The following is a 16486-nucleotide window of genomic DNA, read 5'->3' as shown; positions in this document are numbered from 1 at the left end:
TAATTATTCACCATAAAGATTTCTGGTCTTTCCTGAATTAGTCACACGAGAACATTAATAGTCAATGGAGAGACTGGATCACAGAATAATGGATAATAATGGGGTCCTATCTTCATCAAGAGAGTACTGCAAAACCACCTGAGATTTGCAGATGTGCAATGCAGGTGGTTCTTGTTCTTCTAATCGCATAGCAACTCTTCTGATTGAAAAATACTTCCTCCACCCACCACAAACACTTGCTTCTACATGAACAACATTGGAAACAACATGTCAATGGGTCAATATTGTCCTAGAGCAAGTTCTGATTTAAAACAAACACCTCTCTCTAAAGGACAGAGCTGGAGAAGCTGTAAATACTCCTTGCTACCAAGTGTCTCATTCAAGACTCCTAAAGCACTGTGGAATTAAATTAAAAGTGATATATGAATCACTAATGAAGGAAAACATGGAAAGGGAAAAGCATGGACCGACTGTCACACAGTACATCAGCAGTAGAAATAGTAATAAATCCTTTCCAGACTTAAATGCCAAGAAGAGGACTCTTATTAAAAAATAAAGGAACACTCTACTACCCTTATCTTCATGGGTTTATAGTCTCTGAAGTCTTGTAATAAATGTAAGATGTATTTTAAAAAAAAAAAAAAAAAAAAAATCAGCATTAGAGCACAATGTCTGTATATTTGGAATCACAGTACCCAAGGGAAAGTTAAAACAGGAACGTGCCCAGTGTCCAAAATAAAACCAATGCTAAACTACAGACAAAATGAGAAGAATATATAGTGACATTCTAACTTCTAACTAATTCTGGAAAAGAAATATACTCTAAAACAGGCATATTAGAAGTATCACGAACACTCCATGTACTTGACAACACCACAAGTTACAAGCAGAAGAGTTAGTCCACTTTTTTTAAATAAAATGAGGGGACAATTTGCTCCATCTTGAGTTAACTATTATTTCCAAGGTAAATTTAATTTCAATTACTTTGCCATGAAGTATTAATCACAAAGCTCCAACACCAAGAAAAAAAGATATTTGAAATGTTCAAATGCTATTGTTAATTGCTTTCTTTTGAAAGCTCAAAAATAAGTTAACACCTAGGGAAGTTACTGAGTATATATGGATTAATCCTAAAAGCCCTTTATCAGTCATAGCACAGCTGATGGTTCATCCAGACATCTATGTAAAAATGAAAAAACAAGATTTCAGTGGCTTCAAAGAACGACTGTATTTTAAATCTTCTAAATTTCTGAGCATTTTAAAAAAATTAAATCATGATGCTTTCCATATCAATTTTTTTTCCTATTAAAATCTGAATAATTAGACTAACATGCTTGCAAATTAAAATTGGAAAGAACCTCTGTTATGGAAACATAGTAAGTTAAAAATGCTTTCACTCCTTCAAAGAAGTACACAGTCAAAAGTTGATTCTAAAAATAGGAATTATTAGATTTTAAATTGATTAACATAGTAACAATGCAGGGGAAGACTTGAAACCTATCTGCATGAATAAGCAGGCATTTAACAACATAGACAATTTTAGAAACTGTTATTGTCCATTAGTTCTCTGAAGATTACTAAAAAAAGGTAACACTAGGACATTAAACAATGAACAAGCATTACTGCATCCGACACCAATGCCTCTTCTTGCAAACTGGTGTCAGCAGCACCTGACCTAAGGGTGACCTTTCTCCAGCTAAAAATGCAGGTCATTGAGTAATATTGGATACTTGTTAAAGCAAAGTTTCAAAAGACAGTTAACTGATTTATCAAAACACTAGATTCCTTAATATTGACATTATCCTGGACCAAAATAGCATCTAACCAACAGTTAGAAGGACAATACAATTTCCAATACCAAGGAACTCTTGATAAATGACAGCATTTTGCCTACTTTTATATGCTACTTCCTCTGAGGCACCACTAACAACATATAATTAGAGATCAAAATGCTGCAGTTATGGTGACAGGGCTGATCTCAGTAGAAGTCATATCGTGAAGGCTTGGATGTGTTTTAGCAATTAAGTCAATGAGGACATGACTTTGGACTCTGCTTTTCTAAGTGCACAATTTGGAGGTTATCATGGAACCAGCCTGCCTTTTTTTTTAAAACACTGCTTCCAATCTATTGTGCTCCTTTCTTCTCCCCCTTCCTTAGCTGCTTAGGAATTAAATAGAACTTCTACATTCAAACAAGCAGATGTTGAATATATACATTACTAAAACAGGCCCTCAAATTAAACAACTCGCCTAGCATCAGATACTACACAGACTAAAGAGCTAGAAACTAAAGACAGTAATCGTCAAACCACCCATTTTTCTCTCAGTTTATCTGACTGCTTATTAAAATTATTTTAGGAAAACCAGTTTTTATCTCCATTCAAAATTTTTCGTTACTTCCAGTTAGTCTATTTAATTTACACCAAATAAACACTGAAAATCCAACACTAGCCAAAGTATATTTATTAAAGGACATAATGTCAATTAAAGTAATTTAAAAAATAAATTCCCTTAAACCACTAATAAAAATACTACAACATTTAGAAACTGAAATTTATCTTCCTCCCATTGACCTACATTGTTCAAGTTCAGAGCATGCATATGCTGGCCAAATTAAACAGCAGGAATTGAATAGGATACCTACAGCTCTTTCATAAATAATGTAGGGCAGCATTCCTTGCTGCAGGGAAGACCCCAGAGGATAGATTAAATGTAAAAATCCATCAACAATTTCCTAATTCAGCTTCTCTGTACAGGCAAGTACTGTACTTACCACAATACTACTACCCAGATGCTATTAACAGAGAAATTGAACACGGAACTGCAAACATCTTCCTTCTCCAACTCATGGAATACTAAAACTCTTCAATTAATACATTTTCCTGAGTACAGGTAAAGAATAATTTAGAGTGAATGGACCTATGTATTACAATATACTGTTTGACTTCCAAGCTATGAGATTTCAAAAAATGTATTGAAAAAAAAAGTTTAAAACCCACATTCCTTAAGCATATAAAATTCTCACCAATTCAAATAAAAGATCCATCCCCATTATTAAAAAAAAAAAAAAAAAAAAAAAAAAAAGATAACAGTGTAACATCAAAATCTTAAATTAAAAGATAATGGTTGGGCATTTTTGCAGAACCTAAAACCACCAACCCACTTCTGCTCTATGTTAACGTCATCTCCACAGTCTGAAACCATTAATCGGCACCATCCACACAAAGGTTTCATTTTCAGAAAGTGGTTTTTAGAATTTTGGAATCATTTTGCATTCACTGCATATAGTGTCCTCAACACTATTTTCTTATGTGGCCTTCTCAGTGTCCTGAGAAGATGCCTTTCTAATACCTGCAACTACTCTAAGTTCTTTCACAAATCTGACGTCTAGAGGAGTCAATTCATGCTGCAGCTATTGCCTGATTTTTAATTCTTCTAAAACCAGAGAAGGGACTCCATGCCCTGCCTATACTAAATAGACAGGAAGGATTTCTCCCATTTGAGCAAAAGAGGAGAGGAAAAAAAAAGGGAGAACAGATCAATGTAATTTACCAGCCTAAACTGAATATGAAGTTTATCTCTGAAATCCAAATAAGGGCTTCAACATAATCAAGATCAAATACTGTCCAAAAACATTCACAAGACATTTCTGATAACACTGTAAGATACAAAGTTAGTCAAGGTTGCATATTTGAGAAGATACAGGAGCACAGTGACATTTTAAATTTCAAAGAATGTAAGCAATATTTTGCTGAGAAAATATATCACATTCGTCATTCATAGCAACTGCCTCTAAAGAAACTTATGTCTATTTATATGCACAAACTTCTAATTTAAAATAAAAATCCAGTAATAATTGGCATAGCATGTTAGTGAAAATATTCAAGTCAAAACTAATCAACTCCAGTTATATATCCATCAAGGATCATTCTCTCAAGTTAATGCTTTGCGTCACTGATTTCAACACCTTAAAGGAAATACCAGGTCATGATGCTTCCGTTAATTCAAGACTTCAACAGCTCTCCAAGCCTAACATGCAGCAACAACATCGCCACTTTTGTGGAAGTTTGATGTTGAAGTGGTTAAAATTTATGCAACTAAAACCAGCAGTAGTATTTCCTTAAAACTGATACCTATATTATAACCCTCTAACAGACTGGACTTACCATTAGAAACTTTTGAGAACCCAAAGCACATTAAATAAAATGAAGCAATATACAAAACACAACATATCTATGCGACCATACAACATTGAACATTTTACTAATTAGCATTAAGACAGGTATTTTGTAGCACTAACTGTGGAATAATCATTAGCAATGCCCAAATCACAATACCTTTGACTAATCACAGTTTACAAAAAACATGAAGAAGGTACTGACCGACAGGAAGATAGAAAGAAACCTGGGAGATGACCTAGACACAGTAACTTTTAACTCCTCCAAGCTTCAAAAAACAGCACACAATCTACTACTTTCTTGTTCGTTCCACCTGTAGGAGCAGCAGCTATGACACTGAATTTAATTCTGACTGATGAGGAAGTTACAGTTAGATTAAAAGGTGCTGGACATGTCTGTCTATAATTAGCACAGCATCCATCTACAATTAGAAAATATTTCTAAAACATTTTATGTAAAGATTTTGAATAAATTCATGGTTTAAGCAAGTTTTGGTTTTGTTTTGTTTGCACACGTTCTGGCTTCACTAAAGAAGTGAACAGACATTTTTAATCAAGCAGGGCTATTTTTGGATCTTAAACAAAACACCCTCATACACCAACTGTTTGAATTTATTCACTCTTTAGAATTATCACACAGCAAGATTAAAGGAAACAAAATCAATTACTTTTTTTTTTTTTTCCATAAAGCAAATGGTTAAATTATGGAACTACTTGCTGCAGGATGTTGTGAGGGTCAAGAGTATACATGGATTCACCAAGACATTATGTAAATTCATAAAAAAATAGGTAAGACCTACTAAGCCATAAATCTATAAAAGAGAGGACAACCTTATGTCAGACTGCCAGAAGCAAAGGAGGTATACCAAGATAAGCATCACTGCATGCTTGCTCTGTCCTTATGCTTATTCCCTCAGCATCACTTATCACCCAAATCAGAAACAGGGCTGGATGCATCTTTGTTCTGATCCAGAACAGCTGTTTTTCATTAAATAACAAAATCTCCTTTCTGTTTTGTCTATCCTACTAAGCACTGCAAAAGAAATCATTGTTTTCACATTCCTATAAAAAAGCTTATTACAGTTAAAGTATTAAATCCAGTTCATCTGCTTTTACTTCGAGTGCTAATAACCCCCATTCCTAAAGATAAGCTTCTGCAGCAAACAGAAAACTTAGCCCTGATCCAATATGTGGTACCTTGCAACTGCGTTTTCAGGAGGCGACTGCTCACTGTTCAAAAAAGTGAAAAAAAAGTCTATCTTTTGACTTCAGTTGAGGTGCTCTTCTAGTTGTATTATGACTGAGGGAAATCACAAGAATGTCACAATTTATCATTCTTTATTCTGGATATTCTTATTCAAGCAGGGAACATGACAAAGTTCAATTCCCCACCACCACTCTCTCCTCAGATAGAACCTTCTCTACATCTCATAATTCTCAATATCTTATAAAATTAAGATCCAAGCAAAGAATTTCAGCGTCTCTCCAGTGCCTGCTATCATTCTCTGTAGCAGTTCCTAGGAAAACTTGTAAATAAATCAATTCCTCATGAGACTCTCCATTCCTGCCACTTAAATAATTTGACACTTCTGTTGTGCAACACACCAGTAGATGTGTTACAGCAGTTAATGATAGTTTAACTACAAACTGCTTCAAGTTCTTTTACCCAAAGATTTGATGGAGTATTAAATAAGTTCATGCATGCGTAACATAAAAAAATACAATATTCAAGTATCTTTAGTCTTAACCTAATACCAAAACAGACTACAAAGTCCACAGCAGGCAAATTAATTACTTTAACCCAACGAACTAGTTTCCTGTGATAGATGGCCTATAAACATTTGTAATAAATAAAAGCAAACAAGCTTTTATCTTACTCACAAAAAAATGGTGTAGGTCTTATACAAGGTAGTAAGAATTAGCCTTCCTAAAACATAAGTGTCATGAATTTATTGATTTAAATCAATTTATCACTTTAGAGAGAACAACTGACATTTCTGATCATCGAATAACTGCAGAGAAACCCTGCCCCTCAGACAGCACTACCCACACACAGCTACCCCAAAGCACCTTATTCGATCCTCACTGCTCACTATTCACTCAAAGTCCCCAGTTAATACTGAGGTCTAACAAACAATAACTTGTTTGGTACTGCATACGTTGTTTTGGATAAACTCACAGATTCATTGCTTATTCTAGCATCTGATCCAAAGCTTACTAGAGTAAGTGAAAGCCTGCCAAAGGAACTGAATGATACAAGACCAGTGAAAACTAATTCTCAGAGGGAAAGGTACATATTTCAACAGTTTATTCAAGCCTCATTTAGGAACATCTTTGTGAAGTTTCAACAGTGGTTAAAGCAAAATTAGGTTTATGAAGGCATTATGCATTCACGATGACCTACACAGCCTATGAGATTAGAAAGTATTTATTAAAAGGACAGTCACTGAGAGTTTATATGGAACAAACAGCTGTAATCACCAAAAAATGAAGGAAAAGACTAACCAGAGAAGAGGCTTCTTAATGGCATATATATAGTCATTATTTGTTTAGAAGTTAAAAGCAAGCTTTAGTGATACACAGTCACAAACTAATCATGCTTATATTAAATGATTCACCATTTGATCAAATGTTTAATATTAGTAAACAAAATTGAGAAAAGAGCCAGATTGGCATGGCAAGGACCTGATGATACATAAGTGACTGGAAAATCCAGACTCAGAAATAAACTCTGGATTGGGCCTGCACAGAATGCTTGGGGCACAATGTCTCATCACACATATGATGCATGCAGTGTCAGAGAAAGGCAGAACAAATAGTAACATTCTGCAAAACCCCTACTGGCATGTTCTCAAACAATATTGCCATCAGATTTAGCTGACTACAGTACCTTACAGTTGCCAGAAATAAGATGAGATGAAACTAATCATACTGTGTTTTTAATCAACTTCCTGCTGCCTGCCTCCATTTCAAGAATGGAATTCATTTGTTTTACATCTATTAACATACTTCCTTCTTTTCTGGTTCTAAGGCACTGAATGCAATTGTATGGTATCAGTCTGGACTTTATTATTTTAAGAAAAATAAGCAGTAGTCACCACAGTACAAATAGAATTGTAAAAATATTACCCTCTCTGATATACTCTTTCACAGTACATGCTTCTAGCAGCCAAGGAGTATTTTAGCTTACAAGTTTCACCTATGCATATAACCATTTAACAGTAAAAGCCCCAGCCCTTTGATGAGCTATACACAAGTGAAACCTTCGTGAAGTCCTGTAAAAGCCAATGGGGAGGTACCAACATGTAGTTAATTAAAGAATCATGCCTCATCTCTAATAAGCAAAATGGCTTAACTGGAATATATACATATAGTAGTATGTTCATGTATTTAGTAACTTAGAGCTGAAGATTTTATATATACCATAAAGTGAATCAGGTTACTGAAATCACAGAATCATAGAATCATTTAGGTTGGAAAAGACCTTCAAGATCATCGAGTCCAACCATTAACCATGTCCACTAAACCATGTCCTGAAATACGCTGTCCACTTACTAGTATCTCCAGGGATGGTGACTCAACCACTTCCCTGGGCAGCCCATTCCAATGTTTGACCCTCTCAGTGAAAAAAATTTTTCCTAATATCTAACCTAAATCTCCCTTGCCTCAACTTGAGGCCATTTCCTCTTGTCCTATCTCCAGCCACCTGACAGAAGAGACCAACATCCACCTCACTACAACCCCCCTTGAGGTAGTTGTAGAGAGCTATAAGGTCTCACGTCAGCCTCCTCTTTTCTAGACTAAACAGCCCCAGTTCCCTCAGCTGCTCCTCATAAGACTTGTCCACTAGTCTTAGAAAAAAAACATTACATGGTCTGCTAATCAAGAAAAGAAGAAAGAATTTTTCCGGATCATAAGAATGAGAAGTTAAGCACAACAAATTCTAGATGAAGTAACCTAAAATAACTTGCATACTGCACCCCTTCCAATCTTTGTACACTAAGACTATTTCACTAAAAGGCAAGATAGCTGCAACTGACTGAAGTTTAAGACCTAAAAATAGGAAGAAAGGGGAGCAAAATATTTCCAGACAGTAAGTTATATTATGAGAAATTCACACAAAACATGAATACAAATGAGAGGTTTCCCAGTTGAGATTATCTGGGTAACTGAAATGATTTTGTAAAATATAAAGATCATCTCAGTGCTCCATTTGAACTTTACTTGAGCAGAAATGACAGACTGGATGTTCTAAAAAGAAGGGCAAGTCTGCAGAAGATTTAAGGATGGATTCCATCATCTTCAACAAAAGGTAAGCAAACGTTAGCCATTGACCTTAAGCAGATGTTTCAGAAGTTCTGAACAGTGTCACTTCTTTCAGCTGTTTCATTTTTCAGGCTCTTTGATCTTGAAACATCAAGAGTTTAGTAGTTTTCCAGTCACTAGATTCTTGAAACCTACAGGATCTGAATTTCTAATATAAAACCAAGCATTTTAAAAGAACCACGCCTCCAACTTTAATGCAGTAGTACATACCAGTCTTCTCCTGTAATCTCTTTGCATGCCACCACTATCAACACACATCTCAGGAGCTACTTCTATCACTGTTCACCAGTAGGCAAGTTCTAGCCCAGAAACCCACAGCTTCCTTCAATTTTAATGTTTCTTTCAGTATTTTCCGCAATGTTTCCTATCTTTGTGGATTACTGGAGAAAGTGTGCATCTTGCAGCAAACAGTCCTGGCTAAGCATTACATAAAATCAATCAATAAAAAAAAATAAAAAAAAATCACCATCTTTTATACTTGGCAAAATCTAGACCTTATTTTCTGACCCACTGACACTGAGTTGTTCTGCTACCTACATGGTTCAGGCTCACTGACGAACGACGGTGAAAGGATTCTCAATCATTGGACCAATGGGGACCAGGAAACATAAAGCAACGTTATTCCTCTATGTTACTTTATTTACAAATTTCATGGAAACTACTACATTAAATTACAAGTTTCAGAACTTTTCATAGCCTTAAATGTCCTGCAGATAAACAGCAAATACAGTTCTGTTATTCCAAAATGTGACCTAATAGACATATAAAAGTGGCATGAAAGTCACAGATATGACTCTGTCTTAAGACATGTTGCTGGTAATAACCCTAGCTGACATCTAGAGCAGCAAAATTCCAACTTCAGATGCATATAAGTCTTTTTGCTATCATGATTTACTTTCTTCAGAAAGCTGGTATAAAACAGTAACCCCTTAAGTACTCCTGCCAATGCAACTTCACTAGAAGGGCATGTCTATGCAGATTTACCAGCCAATTTTTTCAAGCACTAGCAAGACCTAGGTACGCAGGGACAGGAATACACTTAATTTTCCTGAGGACCGAGAAGTAAAACAAACCATCAAACTCTGGAAGCTGACAGCACAGTTTTGGGTTTTGTTGGGTTTTGTTTGGGTTTTTTTACATGAAAAAACAGATATGTAGTTTGCCACTGTGTACTGAAATGTACCTGGCAGACACTTAAAAGAAACCAAAAACCATATTAATTTATTCACTGTACTGGTGGAGAAAGTAAGCTTTTTTCCACAGTGCTGTCTTTCAAAAATATCTTACAAGAAACACTACTACATGGATGATACCCTAAGACAAAAAAAAAAAAAGGCAAAAAAACCCCCGTTTGGATAGCTGCTTGGGCAAGGGAAACTTATATTTAAAAAAAAAGTAGCAGTTTTAAAGGCAATGGGTTTTCTTGAGAGCCTATCACCATTAAGCAGATCCTTGAACACGAAGCACCAGATTCTCTTCTCATTATCACAACATGCTGAACTAGCCAAGAAGTTCAGCCCAAAGAAAAAGTTCACTTTCAACTTTCTGCAACTCTCCTTTCGCATCAGTATCATGTTACAGAAGTCAGTACCCTACATTAGAGATAGCAGCAACTTGCCTTCCACTACATTACACAAAACACAAGGGCCAAATATGGGAGCCTAACAAAACAAAAATAAATAATTTACTGTATATTTATAGTCTGTCTTGCAAGATCACTCCCAACAGGGCCATGGCATTTGTTGCGGTTCAGGCTTCTGTCATAACTCAGAAATGGGATTTCATTTAAAACCCTGCTATTCCAATAAACCAACCAAATGTACACTGACATCACTAAATCACTCTTGCTGCATCTCTTTTCTCTCAGCCGCCACTTCCCTGGAGTACCTTAAAGCGTATGACATAAATCCCAAGAAGGTACAATCACAGACAAGCGCAAATCTCAGGCGGGCCCTCAAAAGTCTATTTAGCCACATATTCTCTGAACTTTCCATAAATAAGAACGTTAGGGACTAATGTTTCTGTGACATACATTAAAGACACTTTATGATCAAGTGTGCCTCCCAGTATACCATCTTCCATGATACATCTGATTTAAAAAAAATAAATAAATAAAATCAGCAACAGAAACATCTTCAACAGACGTCACCCTAGAGGTGACAGGAGTTTAGCAAGGAACAGCCCTACTTTTTTTTCCACCTTTGGCAAACAGGAATGACCCTACTTCCTCCTTTCTAAAAGGGGATCAGCTAACAGCTAACCTGGACCTCCTCTATTATGAACCTCCCTGCCTTCATAAGGTGGAGAAAGTCGTATAATTTTTGTCCTTAGCCTTTTTCCTTTATTGGCGACGCTGCCCTGTCCGAACAGCAGCGAGAGCTCCCCGTTCCCGGGCGCGGGGCAGGGATGTGTCAAGCACCGCGCTCCAGGACACCCAGCCGGGCAGTCAAGGGCCCGCATTCCTCATCTGCGCCTATGAGGAGCTAAAGGCAGGCCCCGGAGCGCAGCCCGCAGCCGCCTCCCCCCCCTCCGAAGGAGGGGCAGCCGCTCCACTAACCTGTGTGCCTGGGGAAGCGAGCGGGCCTCCCCCCACCGAGACGCCGGGAAGGCCGCGGGGCCGCCACTTGCGGACAGGCCGCCCCCCTCCGCGCCCGGTGGGCAAGGCAGACGCCTTTCCCCCGCCACCGGGTCACCCGCTACCTCCAAGCCAGGAGCCGCCGCCACCCCCGCCCGAGCCCCCCGGGACGCGGCACACTCCGCCACACGCCGGGAGGCAGGGGTACACCCCTCTCCCCCAGCGGGCACCCCCTGCGGCCCGCCCCGGGGCGAGCTGCGGGCTCGGCTCCCGTAACAGGCCCAAGCTCAGGGCTATGACCTGGCCCGGCGCCCCGGCCGGCCGGCCGGCCTGCCCGTCAGGCCAGGCCAGGCCCGGGCCCTGCCCCCGCCCGGCCGCGGCCCCCCGCCGCCTCGCCCTTCGCCTCGCTGCCCACCCCCCCCCCGCGGCGGGCCAGGCCGGGCCGGCTCCAGCCCAGCCCCCACCTCGCCCTCGGGCCTCGCTTACCCCCAGAAGCCGCAGGGGCAGCGCGGTGGCAGGCTAGGCGCCTTGCTGCGCTCGCTGCCGGCGTCTCCCATGGTGGGGCCGGTGCGCAGGGCGGCGGCAGCGGCGAGCGGGGGGGGTGGGGTGCGGGGCTCCCAGCCGGGATTCCAGGCCGGTCAGCTGGAGCCGGGCGCGACCACTGAGGAAGAAGGGGAGGGGACGAGAGGGGAGGGGGGTGGCCGCGCCCTACCGGCCGAGCCCGCAGAAGAGCGGGGACGCGGAGCTCTCTGCCGCGGTCCCCTCCCGCCCGACGGTTTCTGTGACGATCCCGCTGTCGCAGCGGGGCGCACCCGCCCTCCCCCGCCGCTCGGCCCCTGACTCAACAATGCCTGTGTCTCCTCCCCGCCTCCGGCGCCTTGCCTCCCCCTGTCCTGAGCGGGATGGTTTCGCCAAGCCGCCGGATCAGCTGGGAGTGGCATATACCATAGCCCATCCTGGGGGGAAGTTGGGTTAGATCGAGGGCGGGAACTAGGAGAGAAGCAAGTTTAAAAGGCGCCCATATACTCGAGAAGGGAACGAACTTCTCTATGAGGAGGTTTACTGGGGGATGAGGCCGGCAAAGCTACCTGGAGCCGCCGCCCTCTTTTGCTTCTACCCACACGTTAGGCATGTAGTGGTACAGCCGGGGAAGACCGGTGGGGTGGGGGTGCCGGTGTTGGCCGCGCATGCGTGGAGGGCCTTCGACGCGGAAGTTGGTCGGTGGCGAGCAGGTCCCCGGGGACCTCCCCCGTGCTGCCCGGGGCTGGGTAGGCCTGCACCCCCGTCCCCCCCGCATCCTCCCGAGCCAGGACCTGTCCGAGCGGCCGTGGCTGGGGCCTAGGCTCAGGCTCTCGCTCGGAGCTGCATCGCCGAGAGGGGCTGGTTGTTGCCAGCCCGGTTTGTCAGGGGGTGGGCGGCCTGTGCGCACTCGGGATCTCTCCCAGGCGGGCGGCTGCCCCTGGGGGACACCGGCGCGGGGCGGGAGGGACCGGGCCTCGTCCCCCGTGCGCTCCGTTTGCTTCCCTTCTAGGCCTCTCTGCTGCCGGCTAGGAAGGAGGCCTTGGAGGGCCCTGAGGGCGACGCTCCGTCATCTCTTAACTGCTTATTCTGTAGGTGTTCGTCCTCGGTTTCCCTCAATACGAAATAAAAGCGGTTAGGTGTCTAACGTACGTGGGGGTTTCTTCGCCTGTGAATAAACAACACTCGCTGGCTGGCGACGCTAAGCTGAGGGCTGGCTGAGGCCGGGAGAAGGCAGTGCCACCTTGGCCCTCGTGTTTTGGCCCCAGAGAAAGAGAGCTGCAAGAGGTAAGGTATGGCAAGCAGGGAAGTGCACAGCTGGCACGGTGCACAGGCGATTACCAGCTGCTGCCCTTTGACGGACAGGAAGGGAGAGGGGAGTTTCCAGCATCTGGACTTGAGGACTGAGTAATGGGGATTGTACTTCTGGTACGGTTTTAGCAAATGGCCTCGAGCAAGTTAGAGTCTTGCACTTGCTGAACCTCGAGTTTGTATGTGGAGTGGAAATATTGCTGACCCCCTGCTAGAAATTGCTTTTTGATCTGAGTGAAAAACGCTATGTGGAAAAATACTGGTGTGCCAATAATGAAGGTGGAATTTTGATATATTCCTGAGGTGCTGTTACCCATCGTATACTTTGATTTGTGCATTGCACTTAAAACCAAGGTTATGTAACACTAAAAATAATAGACATCCTTAACAAAGTCCAGAGTATATAGGTCTTTGTGAACAATTAATTAATTCTGCCAATGACCTTTTGACTTGAATATTAACTTTTGTAAGGAATTTTATATCAAATTAATTCATGACAGAGAAAAAAGTAGTAATGAAATGCATCTACACATGCATAAAACTCTTTAATAAAAAGTTGGAATTGAATTGAAATCATATAAACAGACTTGGTTGAAGAGACTGGTTTGTGACAGAGTTTACTAATAACAGTTATTTTATCTAACACTTGAGTCTGGGGCTACCTGACTCCCTGTTGATGCATCAAGTGGGCTGTTAGTGCTTCAGTAGCTCAACCAGTCGCTGTTCTTCCTTAGCAGCAAATTTGAATGCAGTAACATTATTGAGTGTGAGACCAATGTAGGATGGAGATGGGATGTGTGGTGAGAGTTTTCATTGACATGTTAACTGGTCCAACTGCCAGCCCTATTTAAAGTGTCTGTGGCCGCATACCAACCTGCCCACTGAAGCATGATAGCTTCTTCTTGGCACAGCTTTCTGAGGAGCCTAGTTGCTGACGCAGCACTGCTGAGTGCACCAAGAAAAGTGAGTACTTGAACAAAATAGCCCTGGCCTCATTAACTCAGCCCTTTAAGCCAGTAAGTCAACTGAAAATTAAAATTGTCTCTTCCGTGCTGGCTACCTGTGCTACTGCCAGAGGCTGTAAATTCCCCTCTGATAAGGAGAACATATGGGCTTTTTAAAGATGATTTGATAGTTTGTATGTCCTCGTTTGCTATTAAAGTGAGTTCATGGAGCTCATGTTGAGTTAGCTTTCAAGTATTACAAGTGTTGTCAGAAGCATTCTCTCTGCTCAGTACCTGTGTCATTTCAAATAAACCTTTCTTGATTTTGTAAAGTTATGTTGGAATAATGTCAAAATTCTAGTTTTCTGAGCAATTCAGATTTTTAAAAACCCTACAGTGATGTGGTAATTCACTCCAAAGTTAAACACAAGAAAAACATGAGTTTAGGGATGATATTACATGAAGCAAATGCATATTATGTATGACAGTGATGAAGACACCTGAACAACTCTAACTCTGCCTACTACTAATGCCCTAAGGAGGAATAATCGGGGGGACGGGGGACAGGACGATGATGGAGGAACTTCAGGATTATAGAACAGTTGAATACTGGGGGACGGAGGAGCAGAGGGAGCATATGTGCTTTGATGCTGTCATGCCATATGTTTATAATAATATTTTTTGTTTTTTTAAAGTACAACTTTTGCAACACTGGTTTTGTATAATTGTGGTATTTCCTACTTTGTTTAAACAACACAAAATTTAAATTACTGATGTATCCATTCAGCATTGTTTCCTGAAAATTAAGTGTGTTGATTTTAATCTATACCCGCTTTTCTAAACCCTTTATTGTTTTGATTTGTGTCATGTTTCTTCTATTCATATCCATCCATTTGCAACCACCAGAAAGGGGGGGGTGGTGTGGTGGTGGTGCAATGTGGCAGCAAGGGGAAGTACTGGTGTGCGATGCTTCTTCAGAGGCTGGCAGGGAGAAAAGTGGTTCAGCTGATCTAAAATGAACAGTCATGAACAGGGCATTGCAACCTGCATTCAGTGTGTGGGCTCTTGCTGCAACAGATCTCCCATTGAGCCAGGCCTCTGGCTCCCTGAGGAGTTTCAGTGCTAACTGACTTTTCTTTAGCTTTTTGTCATCCAGAGTCCAAGCCCTGGGTGCTTTCTCAACTGATGTATAAGCATCTGGAGACAAATGGATAAACAGCACTTAGGAAGAATATGCAGGGATATCCAGCATATTAGTTGGATAGGGCTGGGAATATTCATACACAGAAAGTCATCATATGGTCCAGATACAGCAAAGCATGTTTCAACCTTGGGAAGCAAATATGCATCGTAAATGCACATTAGGTGGGGGGAAAACCCTCCTTAGTGATAGGAAAGTAACTTGAAGAACAGTGATAGCAAAAGAGGACTAGTGAGCAACAGTTTAACTACATGACAACAGAAACAGCTGATGTAACTTTAGTTCTGCATACCCGAATGCATGAAAGAGATGGGGAAGGTGGTAATCCTTAATGAGACTCTAGCAGCCCTGCAGCTCTTCTCCAGGCATCTTTTTGTGGATAAATCGGAGAGAATGCAGAGAAGAGCAACCAAAATACAACCTGCAGACACTGAGATACTTGTAAAACCTAATGTTTACCATTTGGCCAGGGAATGATTGCACTTGGGGAGAGATCATAACCATACATTCTTATTTAAAATTATAAACAAAAATGGAAGGTATTTGCCAGAAGGACACATGGAGTTTAGTAAAAGATGTAAAAGAGATGTCTCTAAGGGGAGAAATGCTTAGGATGTATATGGAAAATGTTCTTATGGTGAAGTCTGATTTTTGGCTCTCACTGAGGGACTTCTGGCTCATTCTCATTCTCGTTGCAGCATTAGGTGAGGTAACAGACCTCACAGGATCAGGAGGCAAAACTCCACCAGATTTAAAAGAAACAAATACTATTGTTTCTCAAGTGCTCCCTTTTTTCAGAGATAGTAGGAAAGGTTGTACCTGTATATAATCAGAACATTTGGGGGTTGTTTATTTTAGTGTAAACATGACTGCCCAATTGAGATACATGCGCACAACCATAAAGTGGAGCAGGTGGAGAATGTCACAAGTATTGCACATCTTCCTTCTCATCTTGAGATCTAAATTACCATAAAATGATAGAAGTGACTCATGTGGTGCCAATCTGTTAGAGAGACTCTTGAACTGATTGAAATAATCACCACTTTTTATTCCTCTCCAGTAGGCAGATATTCTTAGTGAAATCTTTTCTTTTGGAAGATCATTCTCGTTAAACCCTGTACTGAGGCTGAAAAATAAAATGAACATGTGGGAAAGGGCAGTGGAGGGGACATGTCTGAGCTATAGTCATAGCTAACTATAAAGGTGAACAATTACGATGATTCCCTAGAGCCCAGGGCGTAGGCTGTAGACCATGAAGACGTTAACCTGCAGCAAGTCAGCAACACAGATGTGACCCCAGAAAAGGTGACTGAACCATGCCAAAGACTGGCTGAATTGGGACCAAAGCTGCCAGTCTTTCAAATGCCTGCTCTTCGATGCATAGCTCATCTAATTTTCTAAATTTGAAAAGCATATCTTGGTTTCTGTATGCA

At 41.2% G+C, this 16486-nt stretch overlaps 1 protein-coding gene across 2 annotated transcripts in view; it reads right to left on the bottom strand.

Moving 5' to 3' along the window:
- The window catches only part of ZFAND3 (zinc finger AN1-type containing 3), a 152894-nt gene extending 141154 nt beyond the window's left edge, over positions 1–11740 (bottom strand). The window contains exon 1 of one of the 2 annotated variants that reach the window (XM_049833818.1): positions 11565–11740. In XM_049833818.1, coding sequence (XP_049689775.1) covers positions 11565–11635 — 71 coding nt within the window. In that variant the 5' untranslated portion in view covers positions 11636–11740. The remainder of the gene's footprint in view (positions 1–11564) is intronic. The other variant, XM_049833819.1, reaches the window with a different exon arrangement.
- Positions 11741–16486: the final 4746 nt, after the last annotated feature.

This window comes from Accipiter gentilis, chromosome 30, assembly GCF_929443795.1.
Source record: "Accipiter gentilis chromosome 30, bAccGen1.1, whole genome shotgun sequence".
Lineage (NCBI taxonomy): Eukaryota > Metazoa > Chordata > Aves > Accipitriformes > Accipitridae > Astur > Astur gentilis.
This window is presented reverse-complemented; position numbering and strand designations above follow the sequence as displayed.